At 49.5% G+C, this 26,503-nt stretch overlaps 1 protein-coding gene across 2 annotated transcripts in view; it reads left to right on the top strand.

The window, feature by feature from the left end:
* The window catches only part of RFTN1 (raftlin, lipid raft linker 1), a 201,791-nt gene that overhangs the window by 128,112 nt on the left and 47,176 nt on the right, over positions 1-26,503 (top strand). For both annotated transcript variants that reach the window (XM_081235580.1, XM_081235581.1), the window contains 2 exons: positions 8,297-8,645; positions 17,564-17,767. In XM_081235580.1, the coding sequence (XP_081091706.1) occupies positions 8,297-8,645; positions 17,564-17,767 (553 nt within the window). The remainder of the gene's footprint in view (positions 1-8,296; positions 8,646-17,563; positions 17,768-26,503) is intronic.

Genomic DNA, 26,503 nt, shown 5'->3' with positions numbered 1-26,503 from the left:
CCAGGAAGTTTTGACATTCTATCTCCAGTGGCTAAGCTATGAGCAGAAAAACTCAGAAGTTGGCAATGGCCATAGTTTCTGCCACATGGAGAAAATTGGTCGTGGAAGAGAAAGAAGAATGATGGTAACAAATAAAAGCAGGGACAAAACCTGGAGCGAGTTTACTGACAGTGCTGGAGATGCTGGTCCCAGGTCTTCCTAAGATCCTGCTCTGGCCCTACCCTGCTGGCGCTTGCTCTTTGAGACACCATTGGATTGCTCCCCACAGATAGGTCTCTCCTTGTTCACCTCTCTTTTGCATCTCTGATTTAGACTTTTTTTTTTTTTGCGGTACACGGGCCTCTCACTGTTGTGGCCTCTCCCGTTGCGGAGCACAGGCTCCGGATGCGCAGGCTCAGTTGCCATGGCCCACGGGCCCAGCCGCTCCGTGGCATGTGGGACCCTCCCGGACTGGGTCACGAACCCGTGTCCCCTGCATCGGCAGGCGGACTCTCAACCACTGCGCCACCAGGGAAGCCCTGATTGAGACTTTTGACATTAGGTTGGGATCTTCTGATGGGTTGGTTTTCATGGGGCTTTAAAAACCAGTTGAAGATCTTTGAGGGAGCTTAACAGCACACCACCTCTTAGTTCTACTGATTTCCCATGAACTACATTTTCAGGGAACAGTGAAATTATAGGCACAATCTAAGTGAAAGAACCGAATCAGTTAACACAGGTAAGGAAGGCCACTAAAACTCCTTTTGTCAGGAATACCTTCCCTGAACCACCAAAGGATGGATTTGTTCTCTGCTCCTACCCCAGTGTTGGACCCCATCTCTTCCTTTTGCTTTTAAGGGAGTTTACAGTTTTCCAAGTTCTTCCATCATTTCCCAAGCTTCCCACCAAATCACTCCTAATAGCAGAGGAGAATAAAATAGTACCTCTTCCTTCACCCTCAGCCTTGCCAGAGACTTAAGGGGGCAAGCAGTGGTCCCTCAAACTGAGCATAGGCAGGTTGAGAAGGAGAGATCACATGGACTCTTCAGAGTCTCTGAGTTGCCCCTTGAGTTAGATCAACACATATTAAACTCAAGAGGTCAGGGATAGTGCCTGTTTGCCTCCCCAGCACCTAGTGCCCAGCACATAGTAAATATTGAGTAAGTAGTTAGTGAATGAATAAATGGGTATTATTATCCCCATTTTATAGATTAGGAAACTGAAGCTCAGATAAATCAACTGAGTTGACCAGTAACATAGCTAGCGAATGGCAGTGTTGAGTCCAAAGCTTTAGGTCTCAGACTCCTTGTCTAGGGCTCGTTCTGAGACCTCTCAGTCACTGAAAGAGAAAACCACAACACCAGAGGTCTACATGATCTTTCCTTGTGGCCTCATAACGGAGCTAAACACACAGCAGCACTTGGTCAAAGTTTCGATTCCTGAGGCAAAGTGTTAACACGTCAGAACTAAAGGCAGCTTCAGACTTGAGCTAAAACCCATGTTATTTTTGAACCTCTGTTTTCAGAAAGCTGGTACAAGAGTTTAGGCGACAGAAGATGAGAAGGGTTGTGTGTGTGTGATAAAATATTCACCGTAAAGACTCATGTGTAACCGTGCAACCCAGAACAGCATTTTTGCACCTGTTCTTGACATACGGTACATGCCTCTGTTTGTAGGTTCCCTATGTATGTCATGGATCCCCAAAGACTTTAAAATGTCAGCTGTCATGAAATGGTGGCCCACGAGTTATGAGGAGGGTCACAGTGGGCATTGCTCTGGTCTAGGGTCCATTTGGGATGTTTGTGTGTGTGTCTTGGTCTTCACCCTGTATTATATGCATCTGCATTCATTACTGAAAGCTCTGTTTCCATTGCTCCGTATTTCATATGGTTTATTATGCCCCACAACAGCACTGTCTATCCAGTAGAACTTTCTGTGACGATAGAAATGTTCTATATTTGCACCAAATGTTCTATATTTGCATCCAATACTATAGTCACCAGCCACAGAGGCTATCGAATACTTGAAATGTGGCTGGTGTGACTGAGGAATTGAATTTTTAATTTTATTTGAATTAATTTAAGTTTAAATAGTCACACTTGGCTAGTGGCTACCATGTTGGATAGTATAGCTCCATATTTTTAAGAGGTCAGTAAGTTTCTGATTCCAGGCACTAATTAGCTCATTAGTTATAGAGATTCCAGTAAGTTCATCCTAAAGTTAGAAACTGCTTATAACTTATAGAAATTAAATCTAACAGTTAGAGATTTAAGTCTTTCACCTCAAAATATGGTGGGGAGATTTCTTTCACCTGGGCAATGGTGACTGCTCTCCACCTTCTTGTACACTTCAGCCTCTCCCTGGGCCCTTTAATCAACACCAGATTGAGTCCTTCTTTGTTCCTGTTTGGAGCACATTTATCTCCCTGTCTTTTGGGAGCTCTTAGCCATGCCTTCCTTTCACACCCACTCCGGTTGGAATTTGGAGACCTCTAGCAGCCTGCCCTGTGCGGTCTTCTTCCCCTCACTCCCTTAACCTGCTTTTCTCCTGTATGACATTTCTCCAGAGAAACAACTCATAGGGTTATCTATCTGTCTATCTGTCTGTCTATATCATGAGACTGGAATTGAGATTGATTTATTTTAAGGAATTGGCTCATGTTATTGTGAGATCTGGCCAGTCCCAAATCTGCAGGGCCATTTGGCAGGCTAGAGGTTCGGGTGAGAGTGATGTTGCAGCCTTGAGTCTGAGGGTTGAAAACTCAGGCAGATTGTCTGGAGGCAGAATTCCTTCTTCTTTGGAAGATCTCACTCTTTGCTCTTAAGGCCTTCAACTGATTGGGTGAGGCCCACCCACATGATAGAGGGTGATTTGCTTTACTTAAAGTCAATGGACTGTAGATGTTAATCACATCTAAAAATACCTTTACAGCAATTTCTAGGCCAGTGTTGACAACTGGTCACCATAGTTTATCCAGGTTGACACATAAAATGAACCATGACACCTTCTTCATTAGATTCAGACTGAATTGTCCTGGACTCCTGGACTCCCTCTGACCCTTCACCTGTGCCATCTCATATGGCCTGTGAGTACTCCAGTTCTTACTCACCTGTCAGCAGGAGTCTTTTCTGCTCCTTTTCCTGTGTCACCTATGTCTTTCATTTTTCCCAGACTCAACCCATGTCCCATTTCTCCCTAACTGGTTTTCCTTGTTGATAAATGTACTCTAAACAAATATGTGTATAGGACCAGACAAAGTATATATTTGCACTCAGATGCAGCAGCATGGTATTCATTTTGAAAGTAGAGTAACAGACAGGACGTCCTAGAGTATCAGGGACTATCAGGGACTATCCCAATGGTGTTATCTTTAATCAAAATGATTCTTGAAATATATAACCAAAGATGACATCATTTGCCAATGCATTGAGCCTTTATAGAAATAAAGTTTTAAAAAAGAAAAAATAAATCTTTTTCACATCATGATCTCTGGTTTTAGGCTGGGAAAATATAGTTACCATTGAATTTGTTCTTACTCATCATAGATCAGTTGAATGAAGTCTTGGGTCAGTTGAAAATGTTAATTTTTGATGCCTAAACCAGCAATTGTTACTCCTTTAAGTGTTGGGGGTGGGATGGTTTTTAAATGCAGCAAACATGAGAAAAGGTGGATCAGGGTGTATTTCAGTTTAAACTCGTATCCGATTGGGCATCTTGGCACAGGTTGGATCGTGTAATGTGGAAGAGCGCTGTCCTGAAAGCGCACCAGTTTGCATTAAGACACTCAGAGTCAGATCTGGGCTTTGCCATGATCTAATCACAGATGTTAGAGAAACTCTTTGGGCATGCGTGTGACAGTCTGTGGGGAATTCCTTACCCAAAGTGGCTTGGACATTCAGGATTTGATCTTCTGTATGGATTCAATTCCACAATCTTGAAGACCTGGTGTAGCTTGAAGTCATGGTGGTGTCCAGCTGCTGATGAGCCCCTGAAAGTAAAGGGATCTGAGAAGTCTGGAGAATGGGGGAGGGATTCCAGGAACATCGTGGGATAAACCTGGCAGGATGTGGTGAGCAGTTACACAGGGTTACAGAAAGGGAAGAACTGAAGAAGATGCCTTTACTCCAGTGTGAGGGACAAGGTCCACAGTAGACCCATCAGCTGTGATCATTGGTCATGTAGGTCTGAGCCCCAGAGGAAAGTCAGGACTGGAGAGTCCAAATTTGGGAATTATTAACATATGACTAGTGGTTAAGTCCAGGTGAGTAGAGGAGGTTCCCATGGGGAGTTTGGGGTGAGGAGAGCTGGTGGCCAGGGATGAACCCCGATGAACACCATCTAGTGCCCACCTTTCTGATGTGCGCGAGACCTGCTTAATGCAGGTTAGGAATGAACAAATGAATACATGAGTAAATGAGAAACAAACAGGATTCAGTTTGACAAACACAGTCAAGTGACATTACGAAAAAGAAAACAAAGTCCCCGTTCTAGGATAAGGTAGAAAACCAAAGGCGTCAGGGCCCCTAGGGTGTAGCCAAATATTGATCTTTATAAAATCTAAATGTGGGTCTTCTAGTTAAAAAAGACTACTCACCCTTTCTGGTAAACAATATGGGGGCTTCCCTGATGGCGCAGTGGCTGAGAGTCCACCTGCCGGTGCAGGGAACACGGGTTCGTGCCCCAGTCTGCGAAGATCCCACATGCCGCGGAGCGGCTGGGCCCGTGAGCCATGGCCGCTGAGTCTGCATGTCCGGAGCCTGTGCTCTGCAACGGGAGAGGCCACAACAGTGAGAGGTCTGCGTATCGCCAAAAAAAAAAAAAAAAAAAAAAAATCCTGTGGGGACTTCCCTGGTGGCGCCGTGGTTAAGAATCCGCCTGCCAGTGCAGGGGACATGGGTTCGATCCCTGGTCTGGGAAGGTCCCACATTCTGTGGAGCAATGAAGTCCTTGCGCCACAACTCCTGAGCCTGCGCGCCTAGAGCCCTTACTCCACAACAAGAGAAGCCACCGCAATGAGAAGCCTGCATACCGCAATGAAGACCCAACACAGCCAAAAAAAAAAAAAAAAAAATCCTGGTAAACAATTTGGCATCCTGTACCAAGCCTTTGAAAAGCTGATATCCCTTGACCCATTAATTGCACTTCCAGGAATCCACCCCAAGGAAGTAAATAGAGCTGCAGACAAAGATTTGTGCATGAAGGTGTTTCATATTCTTGAGACACACTTTCCCTGGAAGTTTTGCAATGGGGAGAGGGGAGCATCTTTACCATTTAACTTGAGCATCTTTTTAAAAGTTGTGATACTATGCAGTACTAGGTGCAGTATACCACGTTTTCATTAATGTTTAAGATAAAAGATTAGCATTCAAAGAAATCTTGTGCTTTGCCCTCAGACCCTCACCCCTCACCCCTCACCTCCTCTGTCTCAAGAGTTACTATGGTGCGAAAGTTAGGGACCTGTTGCTGTGGGGTGAAGTCAGAGCCTTTGTTGGCTTGGTATTCTGTGACATCGATGGTGTGGCCCTTGTGATTTCCAGCCCAGCCTCATTTCTGCGCACTCCTGGCTTCTCATGTCATGTTCCAGAAATGTTTCTAGAAATTTCTTCAATACTCAGGCTGTTGCACACCATCAAGTCTTTGCCCGTGATGATCCGTCCATCTCTTTACCTGCACTGCCCTGTCCCTTTTTTTCACCCATCTGGTGAACTCCTATTCATCCTTCAAAGCCTCCCGCAGATTGGGTCCCCAAATAGGATTGGTTTAGCACGATATTTTGGGAAAAAATTGAATTTGAATGTTGTCGGTGAGGCATGCACATTCCAGCTCTGCCACACCCCTCACCTCTTCCAGTTGTATTGCAGTCTTACTCCATTTCGTTTATTACAGCCCTGACCTTCTGTGAGAAACGTCTCAGTGTCCCCTTCAGGCAGAAATAATCTATACCTTTCTATACCTTTATATCCATTATTGCGCTTAGCACCCTCTATGAGAAATTTCTGGAATATTTACTTTTTTCAATTATAAAGGTAATATGCATGCTTATTAGATAAATTTTGAAAAATTACACACAAATATTATACAGCTGTCGTAATACTGTGTCTAAAAAGTGTAGAATCTTGATTTTTTAATATAACATTATAATATAAGCATTATTGTGCCATGTTAGTATAATATTTTTAAAGTCTGTTTACAATAATTGGCTGAATCTTTTGAAAGTCAGGACTTCTATTTTGTATCCCCCAGAACCTCAGTGTGATGTTGGTTTGAGCCAGTATAGGGACTTAATAAATGTTTGTTGGAGTCTAGGGCTGAAAAATCAATTGGTCTCCATCCCTACCTTCTAGGAGCTCATTCTGGGAGAGGAGACACATATCCACTCATTATGTAATGTATTCATTCATTCATTCATTCAACAGATACTTATTGATCACCTCCTGTATGTCAGACGAATTACTAGCACGTTATGCTTCTCTCTTCTTGAGCAGGAGTCTTTCCTTATTTCGTTTGGGACTGTGAAATCCATTGCATTTCTCTTTTTGCTCGTGCTGCCAGGAAGCTCAGAGCTATGCTTTGTACACATTACCTTCCCTCAACCTAAGGCTCTTTGGTATAATTATCTCCTCAGTCTTTTCTTTTAAAACTTTTGTGACCTGTGTGTTGTTTTAGAAGCTTTCCAAAACAATTTCTAAGAGTAGATAGATATCACAGATTAATGGGGAAAAAATGACTTTTCAGGATGGAAAGGATGACTTTAAGTTTTTTTTTTAAGTTTTGAAGCATGAATTGGGCCAACCATGGGCATTTGTGTGGGCACATACATATCCAAGAACTTGATGCTTTGACATGTATCCACTTGACCTTGTACTTAAGAGAATGAACTTGGGCCCAAGCCAGACCTGGCTTTGAACCTGGCTACCCATAGCTTACTTTATGACTTTAATGTCTCTGGGCCTTAGTGTCCTCATCTGAAATGAGGATCATGATACCATGCAGGGTCATTCAAGGGTTAAGCAAAACAATTTATATAAAACGCATAGTATAGGGCTTGACACATAGTAGGTCCGTGATAGATGGCAATTAATACTGTTGTTATCATTACATCTAGCACAGGCTAGGCCTTATAGAAAGACTGGGCTGTACATTCGTGTAGCTGCTCCAGGCCATTTTCTAGAATGGCCAGTGTTGAACTAAAATGACCTCCTGCTTTAAGTTAGGGTGGGTCATCCGGGGAGGGCTGCCAAGGCTTGCTTCTCCTTTAGAGAGTAGCTCTGTGCTGGTATTTCTTACTAATTCTCAAATGACAGGAGATGATCACCGCAGAAGCCTCGAGATTTTCTGAGGTCATCCACTTGGGGGTTGGTGACTAAGACTCACAGAGCTCTGAGGTCTCCACCTCCTGAGTTATTTGTAAAGTGACTTGAGCATTCTTGCCCAGAAAGTCCCCTAAAGCCCATCTTCTAGTTTTGGCCAGCTCTTGCTTGATTTTATTTGGCTATTACTTTCAGTTTGTTTTTCACTTACGACTATTACATTCAATTGCCTGGGGTATTTTTTAGGGAGGGGAGCGTTCACGGGGTACAGAGCTCAGTGTGGCCATCCGTCCCCCATCTTGAGGCTCAGGAGGTGAGAAGGTGCCACCTGTTACCTGGACTGGATGGTGGATGGAGAGTCATGGGTCAGCCCAAAGTGATGCCCGTGGGCTGGGTGTGGACTGATGTCCTTATATGTCCCCTCTTGCGGGGCTGCGTGCGTCAGCTTTTGCGCGGTGGTGATTCTCCCCACCTCTGCCCTTCTCTGCCAAAACAATTGTTTCAGAGAGGAAGCTCTTTGGGTCATAAAATGTCATCTGGTAGTTAGTATATCGTTATATAGACGTATTATATAGTAGCCTGATGAGCAGGAAGTAGGTGATTCATCAGAAAAAAAAAATAACAAGAAAATAAACTCTTACCAAAATGAACTTCCTCTTTCAGCCACTCTTTGTTCCAGCTCATCCTTTTAGAACCTTCTTCCAGCTTCTTAGAAAACAATTGCTAATCGGGACTAACACAGTGTTGCCAAGAGAGGCCGTCGCAGCCCTTCATAGCCAAATGCATTATTTTTCCATAGTTTAAAAAAAAATAAGCCCCACACTCTCTGTCCCCAGTTGGGCCAGGGTTGGGGTGTGGGCACTGCCTTGAGGACACGGAGCCTTTGCCAGCTCGAGAGACTTCACGTTCAGACAGAAACATCCTCCAAGGCCTCCCTGAGGTATTTCGTTCCCCCTTTGCTAGAACATCCCATTCACTTGTTTCCCTTCGTTCTGTTTACCTCACAGATCCAGGAGGCTGCGAGTCGGGGCCTGAAATTCGTCGGGGTCATACCTCAGTACCACTGCCCTGGGCACTCGGCAGGTGGCAGCCCCCCAGCGGATGCCCGGGATGCGACAGAGGAGCCTGGCAGGTGTGTGGCTACGGAGAACCTGGGGGCTGCCGACGCTCCGGTGGGGATGGACAGAAGCCCAGAGCCCGGCCAGGGCCCGAGAGGGGAGGTGCCCACCGCCCAGCAGCCCGGCTCGCCCTCGGGAGCCAGGGATGGCACAGAATCCCCTCCATGCGGGGTGAGCGAGACTCTGGATGGACCGGATGGGGACCCACTGGAAGGGCATGGAGAGCCACTCTTGGGAAGTAAGTATGTCAGTGCTGGGACTCTGACCCGCCGAGAGAGAGGCTGCTAGCTTGTCAGTAATCCCCTTGGCATTTTAGGAAAACGAAGGGGACTAGAGTGTAGAGGGAGCAGTGCATCAAACAGGAGAAACTGTCAGGCCATTTTCTGGGCCTCCTGACTGTTTCTTGCCTGAAGCTGTCTGTGACTTTCAGGGGTGTGGAGGAGGAGCGGGGGCGGGGCAGGGGGCAGGACCACATGACGTTGACTCGTACTTGCTCCAGATTGTCACGTGTGAAGTAGGTTCTAGAACGGGAGGTCGCTTCTCCCGCACGCCCTTGCACCGCCCCTGACTTACCCCGTGTGAACACAGGAAGTGTGAACTTTGCTGGGCACCAGTGCAGAAAGCAGCCCCCACTTTTGGACCTCTTGCTTTGAATATCTGCCTAAAGAAGGAAATCAAGAAAGCCAGCTGAGGACAAATAGTGCAGGAAGCTGGTGATTCAGCTCACCCAGCTGTAAACAGCCAGATTTCAGGGAGTTGTATAGTTGACAGATGAGCACCGTGGAAAGAACACTGCCAAGGAGAGGCCACCAGTAAGCGACTCCGCTGAATCACGTTGTAACGGCCGTTGGAACGCGCCCTTTAGGTTGGGGATTTCAAATAGTGACACAACACAACAAGGATGATAATAGCCAACGTTTATTAATACTTCCTGTGGACTGGGCGCTGGGCCAGCAAGCTTTCCTATGACTGTCTCTTCATTTTTCCTATGATGTGGGTGAGCTCTTCCATCATCGCCCATTTCACAGCTGAGTAAACTGAGGCTCAGAGAGTCCATCTGTTGCCCAGGCTGATGTGTGAGCCCAGGCCGGCCCTCTGCCTGGTCTTTCCTGTGTGATACTCAGACAGACGAACAAGGTTTACTGAGGCCCTCAGTCTACAGGGAGCTAAGTTTCTCTTCATTTTCCCGTGATTCCCTTTGTCTTCCTTCTCCAGGAAATCTAGCCTCGAGCCATTTCCTGAGAGCCAGGCCCTCGTATAAGCTGCGTGGCCTCTTCTAGCCTTTGGGAGGTGACAGGTGACAAGACTGACAGGAGGCGGCCACAGGTCTTACGAAGCCTTTCTCTTTAGGCCTTCCTGGATCATCTCCCTGGTTAATGTTACTATTTACCTACTAATTCTTGAAGTTAGCCTCTTAGAAATGACGAGGAACCATTTATACTTTGAGAATAGAAAAGAGGGCGAGGGACTTCCCTGGCGGTCCAGTGGTTAAGACTCCGCGCTTCTGTTCCAGGGGGTGCGGGTTCGATCCCTGGTTGGGGAACTGAGATCCCACAGGCTGCGCGGTGTGGCCGGAGAAAAGAGGGTGAAATAGTTTTTCTTGTTATGTCAGTAGTTCCTGAAAAGAAAACTATGGGCTGGTTAATTCTGGGGCTGGTTTGCAAAGTTGACCTTGGAGGGGGAGTTGGCAGCAGCCTCAGTTCCGGGAGAGATTAGGACCGTTTCGTGAAAGCCTTGATCCTTCTTAAATAGGTGCTGAAGTAGAGGCTCAGTTGTGGAACTTCTGCCCCCACAGAGTAGCTGAGAGCACGTTAGGATCCCGTGGGCGCCTCCCATGGAACATACCAGTCTTATTTCAGAATCCCCCATTTCTGCATGGCTGTCGGGCTGAATCCCGAGAAGGAGGACTGGCCTCCCTGGAGCCCCTCTGTTGTACCATCTCAGGCCCTGGGAGGGTGACGGATCAGGGCATCACAGGCCCCAGGAGAGAGGGCAGGGAGCACAGGGGTTAAGAACCAGACCTCTTGAGCAAGATACCCTCCTGTGCCTCAGCTCCTTACCCTGTAAAATAGGGATGGAAAAAAAAAAGTTTCTTGTAGAAAGGTGAAAGGAGAGATGTATTTAAAGCACTCCTAAGTGGCGGTTCTTATGACTGGGGTACAGGCTCCGTCGTCCTGACCATTGCCCCCACCTCTGCACAGAACCCTGCCTTGGGGAAAGGGGCCTCTTGATACCGAGGGTCCCCTCAGGAGTTTTCAGATATTCCTCGTTCCAGAATCCACTTTTCTCCAAGATTCCTTCCAGACTTCCTGCCTCCTGGGGTTGAGTTAACTGGGGAGACTTGTCCTGGGACCTTCCGCCCCAGGTCCCTCCTGCTGTCCTGTGACTGTTCCCTCCCTCACTCAGACACTCCCCCCCATCGCTGGGCACACAGAGACCGCCCCCCACCCCCCATGATACCCCAAGTGTCTTGGCCTGCATCTCATTTCCTCAAGTCCCTGTTCTCTATAAGAAAATCAGTTCCTGCTGAGGAATAGCAGGTTAGGGTGTGTCTGGAAGTGGTCAGCCCAGCAGAGCATGAGAACTCCAGCTGTGAGGGGCTTATAGTGCCACCCCCCCCCCAAGCTTGCTCGGTCGGCAGCTGTGTGTGTCTGTTGTCTGCTCATGGGCCTGGCACTCATCTCTCTGCGCAGGAGGCCACAGGTCTCACTGTTACCCTTTATTTCTCTTTTGGTGGAATAAATGAATCTTTGGATCTTTTTCATCAGTCAGTGACACACAGGGGTTACGAGTGCACAGGCGTGGCCTTGCAGGGGATGGACAGACGTCATCATGGTGACAACCCTCTGAGTGAACTGTTCTGAGCTCTTCCTGTGTGTCTTGACTGTGCTTCACAACAGCTTTGTGACAGAAGATGCTATTATTACACCCGTATCACAGATAAGGACAGTCGCCTGCGTGCCCTCACAGAGTTAAATGTTATCTCCTCGTCTGAGCATTAGTTGAGCAAGCATAGTTTCAACCTCCCAGAAGGCCGGCCGGCTGTCCAGGGACCCTGTCCCCATTCACAGCCCTCACCTGACCCCGGCTTCTCTCCTAATCGTTTTCCGGGGAAGTCTTTCCTTTCCTTCCCTGGGAAGTCCATGCACCATCACCCACCCCTTCCCCAATGCCCCCTCCCCGCTGCTCACTCAGCTTTCACCTCCCTTTCTCTCAGGGCCCCCTAAGGAGGGTGAAGTGTTTTTAATTCCTCTTTCTGCCAGGTGGGCTTAAATAGGCAATCACAGCAAGACAATTAAAAAAAATCCAGAGGGACCCTCCCTCCTTCCCCCTCCCTTTCCTCCTTTAATTTGTTTCCTTTATAGGAGCCTGGGGGAGCTGGTGGGGCGGAGGCTGCTCAGGAGGGCTGCCAGGGAGCTCTCATCTGGAAACAGGGCAGGCCTCCCCTCCCCCTCCCCACGGGCTGCAGGGACCGCTCTGGTCCAGGCGTTCTGCTCCCCATGCCCACCTGGGTTTCTTCCTGCTCGTCCTAGGGAATTTCCTGTAGGTTGGATGTCAGGCCGTGCAGACATCACTTGGGCCTTGCTGCAGGCTGCTTCCTTTCTCACATCTAGCTCGCCCCGGCCTCCTGATGAAACGCAGAGCACCTGGGAAGAGCAGGACCGCGTTCCCATGCCACGTTCTCCATGCGTTTCTGTGCCGGGGGGTAGCTGCCTTCATTCACCGCAGACAGGCCAGTGCACGGCAAGGTTAGGGAAGTGTCGCAGGACGGACCCCTGGCACTTCTCTCCTGGCCTCCAGCGTTCCCATCTTGTCTCTGTCGCTGAAACTTGAGCAGGAGAAACAAGGAGGCCACACAGGTTCACGCAAAGTCAACTGGTTCTCACTGGCACCGAGATAATAATGCAAAATCTTCCAAGAGTTACCCTTCCTACCTGCACCTGCTCACGTAAAATGCCTACAGATGCAGCCAGGAACCTGAGCCAGGGACTGCAGTGTCCTTCTCTGGAGGGGGATTCTATTCAGCAGGGATCCTTGGCAGGCAGCCTCTTCTGGGGGGGATGCCCCCTGAGCCTGCCCGTCCTCCCTGGGCCTTGTCCTCCCCTCCCAGAGCCCCCAGAATAGTTCTACCCTGTGGTTCTGTCCCCCACCCCCAATCTGCCACCATCTTCCTGGCCTTTCACTCAGTCCATTAACAAATAGCTATTGAACACCTCCCCGGCACCCCCACCCCCGACAACACACACACACGCACATCGTCATTGTCAGCTCCCGCTTTCCATGTGCCGATGAAATTAGCCTCTTGTTAGATTTTGGACACAGCCCAGCATTGGGGGTTTGGAAGAGTCTTGGCTTTGCTACTTACCAGCTTGTGATTCTGGGGGATCCACTTAAGGCTTCTGGGCATAGAGGGACACCGTTCCCCCATGGAGGCTGGAGTCATGTGAGATGATGGCGATGGTGATGGCCCTCGTTAATACATTCCCATCCTGTGGGCCGCTGACATCCTTACAAGTGGGCCCCGTGGATTGCTGTGCAGACAGCGGGTCCCACACTTTGCCTGGCAAGCAGGCCTCCCCCAGGCCCAGAGGTGCCTGAAGCAGCCTCCTCCCAGATGCAGGGATCTGGCCAGGCCTGAGGCCCTTCTGTCCTCTCTTCCTCCAGAGACAGCCACAGCCTCGTCTTCGCAATGACACCTTTCACCTTAGCTCCCCTGCCGTGACCTCAGCAGACCTGAGGTCCCACCCAGCCTGGCTCCCAGGCCAAATCTGACACCCACTTGTCCCTTCCAACCCAGCCAACTTGCCAGCCTCCTTCTCCCAGTCTGGCCCTGGGAGCCCCATGCTTTTAGCCAGACTCTGAACCCTTTCTTTCCTGCAGCCTGGAGGTCCCCTGGGATGCCAGGACCCACCTGCTACCTGCAAGTTACCACCTCTCTGGGGCCGCAGCTGCAGACAGACTGCAGGCTTCCGTCCCATGCCTAAGTCCCTACTGCCTGGCACCTGCCTCCGAACCGGGCATCTGCCTTCTTCCTCCTTGTTCCCAAGGAGCTTGGCAAGGCCTGAGCGGACCCGGCTGGCAGGCCGGCAGCGGCCAGCTGGCCCCAGCTCCAGGCCCACGTCCCCTCCTCTCCCCTCCACCTAGCTCCTTGCCCTTGTCTGGCTCAGGTCAATCCAGCAGACACAGGTGTGGCACCTGCCATGTTTTCTGGACTACCACCTTTTCTGGACACAAAGCATCTAAATGACACAAGGCAAGCCCCCACCCCACCCCCAATGTCAGGGGAACACAGCAAGACAACGAGACAGAAATAGAAGTGCAAGATAGAACAGTCTCGAAGCTCCTTGGGTGCCCTGCCAGGCCAGTCCTGCGGCCATTCTCAGAACATTCTCAGAAACAATGCCTTCTCCCTCCTTTGGGACTTTCTGTTCCATGTCTGGAAAAATCTTCCAGCTGGGGTCATGGCAGGGTCACAGAGCAGCTGAGAAAATGTAAACAAACTTGGTCTTCTTCTCGGAATCCCTGGTGACTGCTCCTGTGAGGATGTGTATTGGAGAGTCAGAATATTAAAACATCAAAGGGCATCGTTTGGGGACAGTTTTTCTTGGCTGGTTTCCACGTGAGTAGAAAGAGGACTGTGGCCAAGGCGGCAGCGGGACAGGAGTTTACTGAAGGCTTGGGCATGTGGAAGCAGGTTTCTTCCAATATTTCATTGCTGCTCATGCTTTGGAGGCTCTCGATTCCAACAGCCTTTCCTTTTCCTTCCTGAAAAATTTATTTCTGGCGCTGGCTTTGGTCCTCCTCCCTGGGGAGGATCCAGACGGAAAGCAGGGGGCGCTGTCGGCGCCCCACCATCCACCTTTGTCTCCCTGCCCTGCCCCCAAGCATGCTGCTGCTGCTTCTGCCTTCCCTCGTTCTGTTTCATCACGCGTGTGGGAAAGCTGTGGTTTTGTCTTGCCGTGTGGCTGGGGACCCTGCTGTGTGATCAAGTGCTGTCATGTATTTCTGGACGTGGGCCACTTCTCAGTTCCCCGCTCATCCTCCCGTGCAGAGGCTGTGATTTCTTTTTCTTTTTGTTGATCATTCGTATGCATTTGGGCTTGACCGTAGCAGACCCTGGGGACTGGTGCTCTGGCCCACCTTGCGGTCACCTGAGGACAGTTTTCCTAGCCTCTGCCTGCACGTGTTCTCTGGAATGGGCAGATGTCCCAGGGAATTAACGCCTCAGGAGTGGCCTCCATCCCTGAGGACAGATGCCCGGCTTCGTTGCCCCTCATAGAGCAATATGGGGTGTGCGTATATGGTGTGTCAGGTCCCCAGGTGCCGTGACAGTGACCCGCTTCATCAATGCAGCCTTCCTTGGCTTTCAGCTCTTCTCTGTTTCTCGTCCCTGCTCTCTCTCTCTGTTTCCTGGGATTACTTCCCAAATGAACGACTTGCACCCAAAAGCTTACAGGGTCTGCTTTTGAAGAAATTGAAATGAAGTCAAGGACTCGCTAAAGCATGACTTACCCTCTTGCCTTTAGTAGCTGCAGGTCTTATTGGAATCACTGGCACCTTGGACTGGAAAACACCCAATCACTTCCTGTCTCACCCCCCAGCTCTAATCCATTGCTTGATTTCCCTCCTTTACAAACCTTCTGTGCTGTCTGCACGACTCCATTCCTAAAGTGTGTATCTGAAAGTCACGAAATAGTCTAGGGATTGCTAGCTCCGTATACCAAGACCTAATTTCTCCTGCGAAAGCACTTCCTGGCTGGATTGTAGTTGGCTTCCTGAGTCAGGTAAGCGGACCCAGAAAGGTAATTTGGGCTGGGGATGATGAACGGGCCAGCGGTGGTTGTTGAAGATCCAGGTGGCCGTTTGTGAAGATGGGGACCCCTCCTTCCTAACTGGCTCTACCCCATGGATAGCTTGAAATGGCCTCCCTGTCGGCTTCACCGTTGCTGACGACAAAGTCTGTGGCCCAGCGTTGCTCCCCGGAGGTCTCTGCTGGTGCTTGCTCATTTGGGGCTGTGGAAAGCCTTCCTTTGGTCCCAGAATACAGTCATCTTGTGAGATAATTTGAGGTGCTACGTGGATGGACATTTTTGGTGTGAACGTGCCTCATCATTCACTCCTGTTTACTGCAAATGGTAGTGGTTTCCCTTATAGTCGTGAAGCAGAGTTTCCTGTTTAAGTGCACTTATTTAGATAAAGCAGAGTGAGTCCATTTTAAAAAGTAATGTACTGGGCTTCCCTGGTGGCGCAGTGGTTGAGAGTCCGCCTGCCGATTCAGGGGACGCAGGTTCGTGCCCCGGTCCAGGAATATCCCACATGCCGCAGAGTGGCTGGGCCCGTGAGCCATGGCCGCTGAGCCTGCGCGTCCGGAGCCTGTGCTCCGCAACGGGAGAGGCCACAGCAGTGAGAGGCCCGCATACCTCAAAAAAAAAAAAAAAAAAAAAAAGTAATGTACTCGGATACTGGAAAAATTGTGAAATACTGAAATATGGGATGCAGTGTCCCAGAATGTGAGTCTAGGCGAGGTATCTCCTGCAAGGAGCGTGGATGTCCTTTGTCCTTTTTGCTAATGTCAACCATTGTTTATGACCTTTAAAATATTTCTTTGGAAGAAGGGTGGGGACTTTCTTATTATCCAAATAGATATTTTTGGAAACCAAAGCATATTCCTGACTAGCCCATGTAAGCAAAGCTTTTTAAGCTGGGTGAGCTCTGATTGCTTGACTAAATGAGTAACGCAAAAATAGACCTCCAGACTTCGATTGAAATTCCAGGTGTTTGCTTCCGGAGGCTGACACTGCTCACTCACGGCCAGTAGCGTGTGTCACAGGAGGCGAGGGTCAGCTGTGGGGTGTAGTGAGTATTGATTTTTAAAGAACTGAGCTATAAATGAAGGCACGGGAAGCAGAGCCTCAGTCTCAGGGCCTGCTTGGCTGTTTGAGCGACCTACCACTTCAGGCAGGAACCTGCATTTACTGGAACGTATTTATTTTTACATATCAGTGATGTATTTTTGATGTACTTGATTAAGTATTATGGGTCTGGCCCCAGGAAACACCACTGCAGTTTATAAATAGTCAGTTCAGGGATGTACAAGGTTCCAGGAATTACAGCAGTATTTTTGTCTTTCTGTGCCTCTGTGCATTTACTTGTTTTTTTAAGACCAGCTCTCGCCCCCAAACTATGTCTGCTTTTTCTTCTAAAACACACCTTCGTATGAATTTCTAGAAATGTCTACTATGTCCTTTGCTCAAACACCTAACTGTACAAATGAATCCCAGCTAACACCTATTCATCATATGCCAGATTCAAAACCTAAGTCCTGCAACATGAGACTTGCTAGTTAGTTTTATTTGGGGCTAAATGAGGATTCTAGCCTGGGAGACAGCGTTTCAGGTAGTTCTGAGAAACTGCTCCAGAGAGGTGGGGAGAAGGACAGTGTTAGACATGATTTTAGTGAAGGGGTCACGTGCAGTGGAGCACACGTGTTGGCAGAGGCTGGCTGCTAGTCACGAGAGCAGGTGTCACTGTTAATGATTTTAGTGCTTTTCTAGATACGAGGAGATGCAAGAATTGGGCTCATAATGTCTTTTCCTGAAAATATCTGACTGTCTAAGAGCTGGATCTGCCAGTTTTTCTCAGAGCACAGAGGGCCTCCTTCCTGATCTCCACCCTGAATGCCTTTCAGGGTGTGTTGAGGTCGGTGGCTGCAGTGGCTAGTGACCTCATCCTTGTAGAGGCAGATGGCAAGTGCCACTTTTTTTGTTGGCAGTCACCTTAAGACTCAACCTTTGAGGTCCATGTCACTTTTAAGCCACCCTAACATACTGCTTAGAATTGGGGTTTTTTTTGTTGTTGTTGTTTTAAATTAAAAGAAATTGATTTTGGCCGCACCACGTGGCACGTGGGATCTTAGTTCCCCGGCCAGGGGTCAAACCCGCACCCCCTGCAGTGGAAGCACGGAGTCTTAACCACTGGACCGCCAGGGAAGTCCCTGGAATCGGGTTTTATTATTAAGTAACAGTGCAAAACCTAACAGAACTTTGGCCTTTGATATAGTTTCTTCAGGCTCCTGAGAGATCCCGTCAGGCCCAGTGAGGCAGTATGTCACCATGTGACCTCTTCTCTCCCTACTCTCTTTACAAATCCCAACAGAAATGGAGATTTTCGCCCTTTTCAACAAACCGAAGAGCCATCAGAAGTGCCGGCAATACTATCCCGTCACCATTCCCCTCCGGGTCTCCAGGAATGGCCAGACGGTGAGCAGTTTGGATGCCAACTGGCTGGAGCACATGAGCGACCACTTCCGGAAGGGCGGCGTCCTGGTGAACTCGGTCTTCTCCCTCGGCTTGGTCAACGGTAGGGAAGGCACAGCCCACCCCTCGGGGGGCCCTTCTGAACTCTGCTGCTTAACTCTTGTCCTCTCAGCCCGTCTTCAGAGCCTGCCCTATTCAGAAAGCTCTGCGGCGGATCAGCATGCTGTGTTTGATTTCTGATGAACACATCTAGAGGAATCTTCCATAAAGCGCACCACCCATGTTATGTCAACCCCTGCAGGAGTCAGCCAGGTCTATTCTAACATGACAGAGAAGCGGGAACAATTCTGTTTCATTGTTGGTGACCTCGATCTAGGTTGCTTTTAAAACCTTTTCAAAAGGTTTTCCCAGGGTTTGTTAATTACCCCCTAGGATCATGCCGCTGCAAAAGTACTAATTGTTTGTAGACACCATTACAGTTTGAAGCAACAGTAGCAGCCCCTTGGAATTAACTGCAGAGAAGTGCATTGGTTTCTGTAAGCTCCATGGGCATACACACTGCTCCTGGGTCTCTCGGCACCCAGTGGCCCTGCCAGTAATGGGTTCTCTCTGGGGGGTTGCTGCATGAGTAGCACTATTGGTGTCAGCTTTTCTAAGGCAGAGAGAAAGTTTGCCCAAAGTGGGGAGATGTGTCACAGGCAAAGAAAGGGTTTTCAAGTTAACACGAAGGCAAGTTGAGTTGCTAGGGGCGTCGAAATCGGGAGACAATTTGGGGAGTAGGGCCAACCTGCCAGCATGTGTGGATGCTGAGGGCTGCAGGATCCCGAAGTAAGTGAAACGTAAAGTAACACCAAATCCGATGATCCCAGCAAAACGTGGCAGGGGGCACTGACAGCCCTGCGTCTTGGTTGTTGAGCAGTTTTCTCTCTAAAAATTAGCAGCGTCAGGAACAGAGTTTGGATGCTATATTACTTGCGACCCTTGAGATGCTAACAAGCATCCTTGGAAGAGACATCAGTCTTAATTCTGAATGTACATACATGCAATCATCCAAAACCTTAGAACACTGTACAGTGCAGGTCCCTTGTCCCTATCTTAGTAGCAATATCTAATGTTAGTATGTTTATATAGTAGCAGCAGGCATTGTACGGTATCGTGGGCCACGACTATTTGTGGGTGGGTGAAGGACATAAGAAAGGTGACGGGCGGTCTAGTAGAACTCGCTGTGTCGACGGGGCTGTTCTGTATGTGTGCTGTCCAGTATGGTAGCCACCAGCCATTGGTGGCCGCTGACCACTGGAGATGTGGTACGTATGACTGAGGAACTTAATTTTTATTTTATTTAATTTTCATTAATTTAAATGTCAATAGCCACGTGTAGCTCATAGCTAGTGTATTGGACAGTGCAGTTCTAGAGTATATTTTCATTAATACAACTAAGCACGAGTCAGTTCCATTCCCTGGCGGCAAGATCAGTAAACTCCCTCTGCTCCAGGAGGCCTTCCCTGGGTGCCTGCAGAGTTCCTGGAAGCCAGGGGTCGTCCCGGCCTATTGAAGATGCACCGTCCAACACCAGGGTGTGTGCTAGGGCCAGATGTTTACAGCCCTCGTCATTAGCATTAGGGGGGGCCAGGGAGGAACCCTCCCCCCCCTGCTTCCTGCAGGGACACCCCGTTGCCCGTCTTCGTCTTCGGGTGTGGCAACAACAGCTCCTTTAATCTCCTCTTGGGCCCAGAGGGGCTCCCTGTGACTGTGCATATCTCCCTGGGAAACTGATGTTAGTTGCACTAACATCTTACAGATAGGTAAGGAGGTGCTGGACGTGGCAGCCACCAAGGCAGCCACGGGTCATGTCCCCACCTTGGGAGAACTGGGGTTTCAAAGGGGAAGTTTTCTCTCTTGCCTGCATGTGTCAGAGGCGAGCTGAGCCCCAAGAGAGGACACCTTGAACTTGAAAGTTCACGCTGCCGTTCGTTGTCTGTCTAGCCATTCTGCCTTTGGCAACCAAGGCTCCGTTACCACCTCCAGCCCTCCCCCAGCCCCGATCTCCAACCTTGAGTCCAAAAACACAGATAACGTATACAGTCTTGCTTCAGATTTGACTAGAGTGTTGGAAATGCTGTTATATCCTCCCTTGGCTTTAGCTGCATGAAATCCAGCCTTCCTGCCTTGAAGACAGAACATGAAATTTTCCCTGGCAAGTGCAGCCGAGCAGCCTGCGCTGAGCCTGTGACGTCTCCACAGCAGGGCTGCCCACACGTCGGGCTGCACCGTGGCTGCACATCCCTGTCCCGGTGACGGCTGCAACATTCTCAGAACAAAATGCGTCTGAACCCACTCAAAATTCAAACGCGATTTCACCCTGACGTTTCTGATAGGAGGCAGCGTGTGACCTGGGAGAAGGGCTTACTGGGTTAGCGCGTTTCTGCTCTAGGAAAGCCCAGGCTTTCTGTTGGCCAGGGAGGAAACATGCATATGTTCTTTAACCAGAATTTAAAAAAAAAAAAAAGCAAGCTAATCATCATTATAAAAAGAACCCATTTCTAGTAGGATAATTAGTGTCCTTACAAATAAACCTGGCAGAGCTAGGAGCACATCTTTAAGCTGTTTGCCATCTGGAAAAGCATCAGTCTTCTTAACTAGACATTTGTGCTTCAGAATATTTTCCACAGGGTCATAAAATGCATGAGAGCTTTGTCCCATAAACAAGGTGATGTTTAGCCCGAAGAATCCAGTGAAGACTCCATCTTCTGTTTTCGAGTCTTTACCTCCCAGGACATGGAAAGGCTTGTACCATCCTCGAGTTGGGCTTCTGCTCGTGGCCTCCTGGGCGTCCCTCCTGAGAATGCCCAGGTGTCCTGGGCTGGGGAGGCTGTGGCCTTGGGGTCTGGTAGACTTCAGGCATAGGTGATAGGGCAGCAGAATGATGGTAACACACCCCTAGCGGCTCCTGTGCGCTGGTCCTCGGCCAAGCAGCTCACACAGCAACTCATCTGATCCCCATGGCTGAGTGGGGTGGGTACTGTCGTTACGTCTGTGGAGACCGAGACACAGAGCACTGAAGTCTTTGCCACGGTGCCCAGCTGCTAAGTGGCAAGAAAGTGGTTGGAAGAAAGAAGGGTGTAGGTGGGGAAAAGGGACTCGAGGAGAGAAAAGAGGTTTGAGGTTTGAAAAGAGGTTGAGGCCCCCGGCTGGGCCCCTGTGGAGGGGAGAGCTGAAAGTCACCCTAAGGGAAGTAGCAGGACCTGGTGGCAGCCAGCAGCGTGGATGAGCCCAGGGGATGCTCAAACAGCAGGATGGATGGATGCACGGAAACACTGCAGCCAGTGAGATGAAGGCCAGAATCTACGCTTCCCAAGGGTGGGAAAGGCCGGGCAGGGAGACCCTCTGCTGAGCTGGCTGCTGCTGAGGGCTCGGGTGGGTACCAGGAGTCTGGGGTAAGGGCGAGGTGGAGCTGGCTGCCCGCCTTCTGAAGCTTGTTTTCCCACCAAGGGCTTCCAGGCCTGCAGAGTCCCTGCCACCATCACTGGCCACCACCAGCTGTCCTTGCCCTGCTCTCACCCGCCTTGTCCCCCTGGCCCCGTCCTTGCTCTGCATCCCACCTGGTCTACCCTTTGCCCTCCCCTCCTTTCCCCACCTTGCTCTGCCCTTGGCCTTGCCCTTGGCCCTGTCCTAGCCCTCCCCCTCCCTCTCCCTACCCCCTGGCCTTGCCCCTCCCCTCGCCCCACCTTCACCCTCTCCTAGCCGGGCAGTCCTTCCGCCTCTGGCAGCATCATCTCTACTCAGCCCATGTTCACAGGTCTTCCACTGTTTCCAAAATGTCCTTTGCAGCAAGTAGCGCAAACCAGAATCCAGCCCAGCAACAGGCACTGCATACGGTGACCACGTCCCTACGGCTCCTGTACCTGGAAGAGTCGTTCTTCATGACCTTGACTGCTTGAAATAAACCTAGCCTCTTAGAATGCCCTGCGCTCTGGATTTGTCCGGCCAGTGCCTCATAAATTTTTCTTGTTTCTCCAGCCTCTGTTTCCTATAAACTGGAATTTAGCTCTAAGGCCTCGATAAATTAAGCCCTTAGGTCTAGGATACATTCCAGATGCTGTTGTGTTTGACGAGCTGTGTCACATCAGGAGACATGTTGTACCTAGAAGTCCCTCCCTTCCTACCTCTTTAAAGATTAGGTTTTCCTTAAGACTTTCTCTGATGCCCCAGCTTCACGTCAATCCAAATAACATTTGGTATTTAGACCACATTTTTGATGCCTGGCATAAACCAGATTACCTTGTATTTGCAAAATACATAGGTAAAAAACATGTATGTATTTTAAATAAAATACATGTAGGGACACATTTTAGGCAGACATGTTTGCAGGCCCTTGGGCAGGGCCTGCTTCCTATGCTTCTTAGTGTCCTGGTGTCTGTCCACCGTGCACTGTATACAGGAGGCGACCAATAAAGGTTTCTGGATGCTGCTCAGTAATGCGTAGTGCTGGGGGAAGCTGGCGTTGGGGTGTGCATCACCAGGCCCCTGCAGACTGGGGGAGCAAGGGAGGAGGAGGTTGCAGGAAGTTCACGGCCACTGCCTTGTCTGACCGCAGGCTCCAGGCATGTTGGCCTAGTGGTCGCAGGCGTAGCTTCTATTTCAGAGGAGCCGCTGAATAACATAAGGGGTACGTTTCACTTACACCATGAAATGCATTTTCTCTTCTATCCATGGCACATCTTTTAAGTACATTTTTTCTTGCAGTATAGCACACGTACAGAAACCAAGACAGATCCTAAGGGTCCAGCTCAGTGGGTTTTCACAAGGCGAGCACACCCGTGTAACCAGCACCAGATCAAGAAACAGGGCATCCCAGCTCCATCAGAGTCCCACTCACAGCCTCACAATGCCTCTCCCCCAGGGCGACCACGGTCCTGACTGGAAGCGTCACAGGTGGGGCGTGAACTTTATGTGGGTGGAGTCTGCCCTTGCGTTTGGCTTCTTTCTGTTTGGCTTCTCTTTGTGAGATTCATCCACATTTTTACACGTCACTGCAGATCATTTTTTCTCGCTGCTGTATGCTGTCCCTTGTGTTGATAGATACAGCTTATCCATTTACACACATATTTTTGTTCTTTCTTTGCCCCATGCAGGAAGGCATGGCCTCTGCATGGATTTGGCCCCAAACAGAAGCCGTAAGGCCATCTCACTGCAGCCCCACTGAGATGCACACAAAACACGAGGACAGGCAGAGCAGCCTAGTGGTCAGAGCACGCCTGCTCCATGAGGCTGGGCGCCTAGGCTGCTCATCCCCTGGCTGGAGCACAGCCCCTGGCACATCCTCGTGGTAGCAAAATAAAATATCTGTCACCTGTTGAAAGAGCATAGGCTTTGGAGTCACACAAACTACATTTCAGGTCGAGATAGGCCCTTGTATGCGCTTGAATGTGGACAAATGGTTTCACGCCTATAGCTTGCTTCCATCTTCTCACCACTTAGGGGGAATGATAACCTTGCAGAACTTGTGGCAGGGGGAGGCATTCAATGAGAAGCCATGAATGTGCCTGGCAGAGGCCCTCCTAGCTGGCAAGCACAGAATCAGGGCGTTTCCTCCCCATCTGGTCATCTGGTCTGATAAATGACACTGAAGTTGCAGGCTGCCCCTAACTAACTTATTCACCGCTTCAAACAGGGACTGCAGGAAGGCAGGCAGGCTGGCCGAGAACAGAAGTGAGGGCTGCAGAAGCAAGAGAAGCAGCAGGCCTGCTCCACTCTTGATAATGTCAGCAGATTAGCTGTGGGGTGATGGGGGAGCTGCACACACCATTGTCCGATTGGTTGAGTGCGGCTGCGCGTGCGTCCCTATAACATGGGCGATTATGGCTATGCAGTTGGTACAGGCCACTCCTGGAACCAAGGTGGTGCCGTGAGTGCCATGCTGGTGGGGAAAAGGGGTTTCAGGGGGTCAAGGACATCTGTTATGCCAGTGACCCCAGTGTGGGCATTTAAACCATCCTAGCTTGTTAAAAGGAGAACAGTAACATTTTCTAGTAGACCACATGCATCGACCCCTATGTCGATGGCGTGTGCATTTCACACTGGACTTGGGAGAGGACTGGCACCTAGGGTGAGCCTGAAGGGTACTTGCTAGATGGAGTCTTCGTGTCCCAGAGGCTGCAGGGGAAGAGCAGTTTTCTCATAGAATTTACCTCTTGGGATAATAGGGCAAATGTCCTTTTCTCACATCCCTCTTGTAAAGCATAAGCTTGGAAAGTTAAGGTGTCCTTTTGCCAAAAGACCGGCATCAAATATTTATACGATGCCAGGGCAAATAGCTTTCTGTGCACAGTAGGGAAGCATCTTTACTTTACTAAAAAATGCAGTGATAATGGAATGTTTTCCATAGATGGAGGATGATTTAACCTTTTTGCATGGGGAGCTGCACTCTGAGAGAGACCTATTTATACCAGCTCGGAGCACGCTACAGCGAGGCTGAACGAGGAAGGTGATGAAGAGACGGGTGGTGGATGAGGCCGTCAAAACAAGGGGCTCTTTAAAAGCCCAGCTGTCTGCTGTCTGTGGTTCACTGACTTTTTTGCTGTTACAGATGACCGAATTTTGACAGCCATTCTGAACTTGCTGTGTAGTTAAGTGGGTGAATCAGCTCTCTGGGTTCGGAAGAGCAGAGCAGCGGGCTGAGACGCTGCAGGCAGGACTGAACGAGGAGGATGGTAAATAAGGACCTGGTTTGTTCCTGCCTCACGCCCCCAAGCCTGGACCACACAGCCCTCCTCCCAGGCTTGTGACTTGGAGCGAAGGAGGGGATGCCAGGCAGGGGGTAGGAAAGAAAGTTGGATGGGCTGCACTGTCTCCTTCCCCAGGTGGACCTCAACTCTGTCTATATCGTGCTGAGCACTCTAATACTTAGAGCGTGTGGTAGGAGCATTTAAAGGGCTTGGAGGCTTACCAGTAAGGAGATCTGTAGGTAGAGACTTTGGAAATTGGGTATAACATATTTTTGTAGAAGCCTTGAAGAAATGTGTGCTGTGGTCATATGCTACTGAAGGATCAGTGAGTATCTTCTGGTCCCAAGCATCCCCAGGTCAGGACTTGGGAAAGCTTTATTCAAAGGGGTTCCGTAGGGCATCCCTACTGTGGCAGGGGCTCCAGCTGGACCTGTGTTACCCGGAACTTGATAAGTGAGCTGGACTATGGTCCGTGCTTGTCCTGGAGCCTAAAATATTTAAATGTGGTTCAGCCAGAGAGCAGTTCTGTCCTTCCTTGGTCACCTTAGTCAAATGTCTTTTAGGAGGACATTGAACAAACACTTGGGGGGAACTTTTTAGCAGAGCAGATGAGAGAGGCAAGCTTAGCACTCTTGCTAAGGCTGATTGGTAACAGACTCTCGGTATAGGAAACAAATACAAAAATGGAGCATAGTATTGATTAACCCACAGGGATCTTATTTGAAATGGAGTATTGTCTTGCCCGGTAGAAAGAATATCAGGATGAGGCTGCTGTGCTCCAGGAATTCCCCTCAGAGCTGTGGTTTGTTGAGTTGGTCAGGCCCCTCTATCATTCTGGAATAATCAGGAATATTCCCCAGGCTAAGTGAAGTACACTGGTCTCAGATTTCTTAAGTTTCAATTGGGCATTGTAACAGTCAGATATTGCCAGGATGATGCTGTGTAACAAACCACTCCAGAGCTCATTGGCTTAAAACAGTAATAATTTATTGTCTCATATTTGTCGGTTGCCTGGAGCAGCTTCTTTGAGGCAGCTGGGCCCACTCTCAGGTCTGTGGATCAGCTGATCTAGGCTAAGCTCCACCAGGGCAGCTCTGTTCCAACAGACTAGCTGGGGCATGTGCTCTCAAAGTGGTGGCACAGATGTGAGGTCAAGTTCAACCACGCCAGTGCTTTGCAAGCCCCTGCTTGCGTCACACCCACTAAGATCCCACTGGCCAAGCAAGTCACATGGATAAGCCCCTGGTTGGCTTATCTCCCCACCATTGTCTCAGTCTTGAAGTTCTTCTCATGATTCTGCTGCTTGTCTGGTCCTTGGTGGCCCCTCATTCACTCTGCATTTCTAGTCAAGCTGTGCCCTCTACCTTGAACCCTCAAACCCCACAGATCCATATGCCTGGCTTGCAGTTAGTTCACATCTCTACTCAAAGGGGGGGGGAGACCTACCCTGAGCACTTCTTTCAGAAACAGCCGTGCCATTGCCTCTACCTCCATGCTACACCCTGCCCCGCCCCAGACCACTTTATATTCTCATAGCATTTATCCCCTGGGACATTATGTTTTCTCCCCCTGCAGGGCAGGGGAAGCTCCATGGGGGCGGGGTCTTCATTTGTCACCAGTGATCACAAGAGTGCCTGGCACATAATGGGTGCTCAGAATAGACTGAAAGAGGTAGGGTTTCTGAGTCAAAGAGGATGGACTTTTGTGTTTCTGTCTTTTGAGACATTGTTAAGTTGTTCTCTGGAAAGGTTGTGCAGTTAAAATTCCCTTCAGCCCTGGAAGCTTTTTTTAAAATTAATTAATTAATTTATTTACTTACTTACTTACTTACTTACTTACTTATTTATTTATTTATGGCTATGTTGGGTCTTCGTTGCTGCGCACAGGCTTTCTCTAGTTGCGGCGAGCGGGGGCTACTCTTCGTTGTGGTGCGCGGCTTCTCATTGAGGTGGCTTCTCTTGCTGTTGAGCACGGGCTCTAGGCGCGCGGGCTTCAGTAGTTGTGGCATGTGGGCTCAGTAGTTGTGGCCGGTGGGCTCTAGAGCACAGGCTCAGTAGTTGTGTTGCACGGGCTTAGTTGCTCCGCGGCATGTGGGATCCTCCCAGACCGGG

Source organism: Mesoplodon bidens, assembly GCF_964165515.1.
Source record: "Mesoplodon bidens genome assembly, chromosome: 5".
Taxonomy (NCBI): domain Eukaryota; kingdom Metazoa; phylum Chordata; class Mammalia; order Artiodactyla; family Ziphiidae; genus Mesoplodon; species Mesoplodon bidens.
The sequence above is the reverse complement of the archived record's forward strand: the minus strand, read 5'-3'. Positions and strand labels throughout refer to the sequence as shown.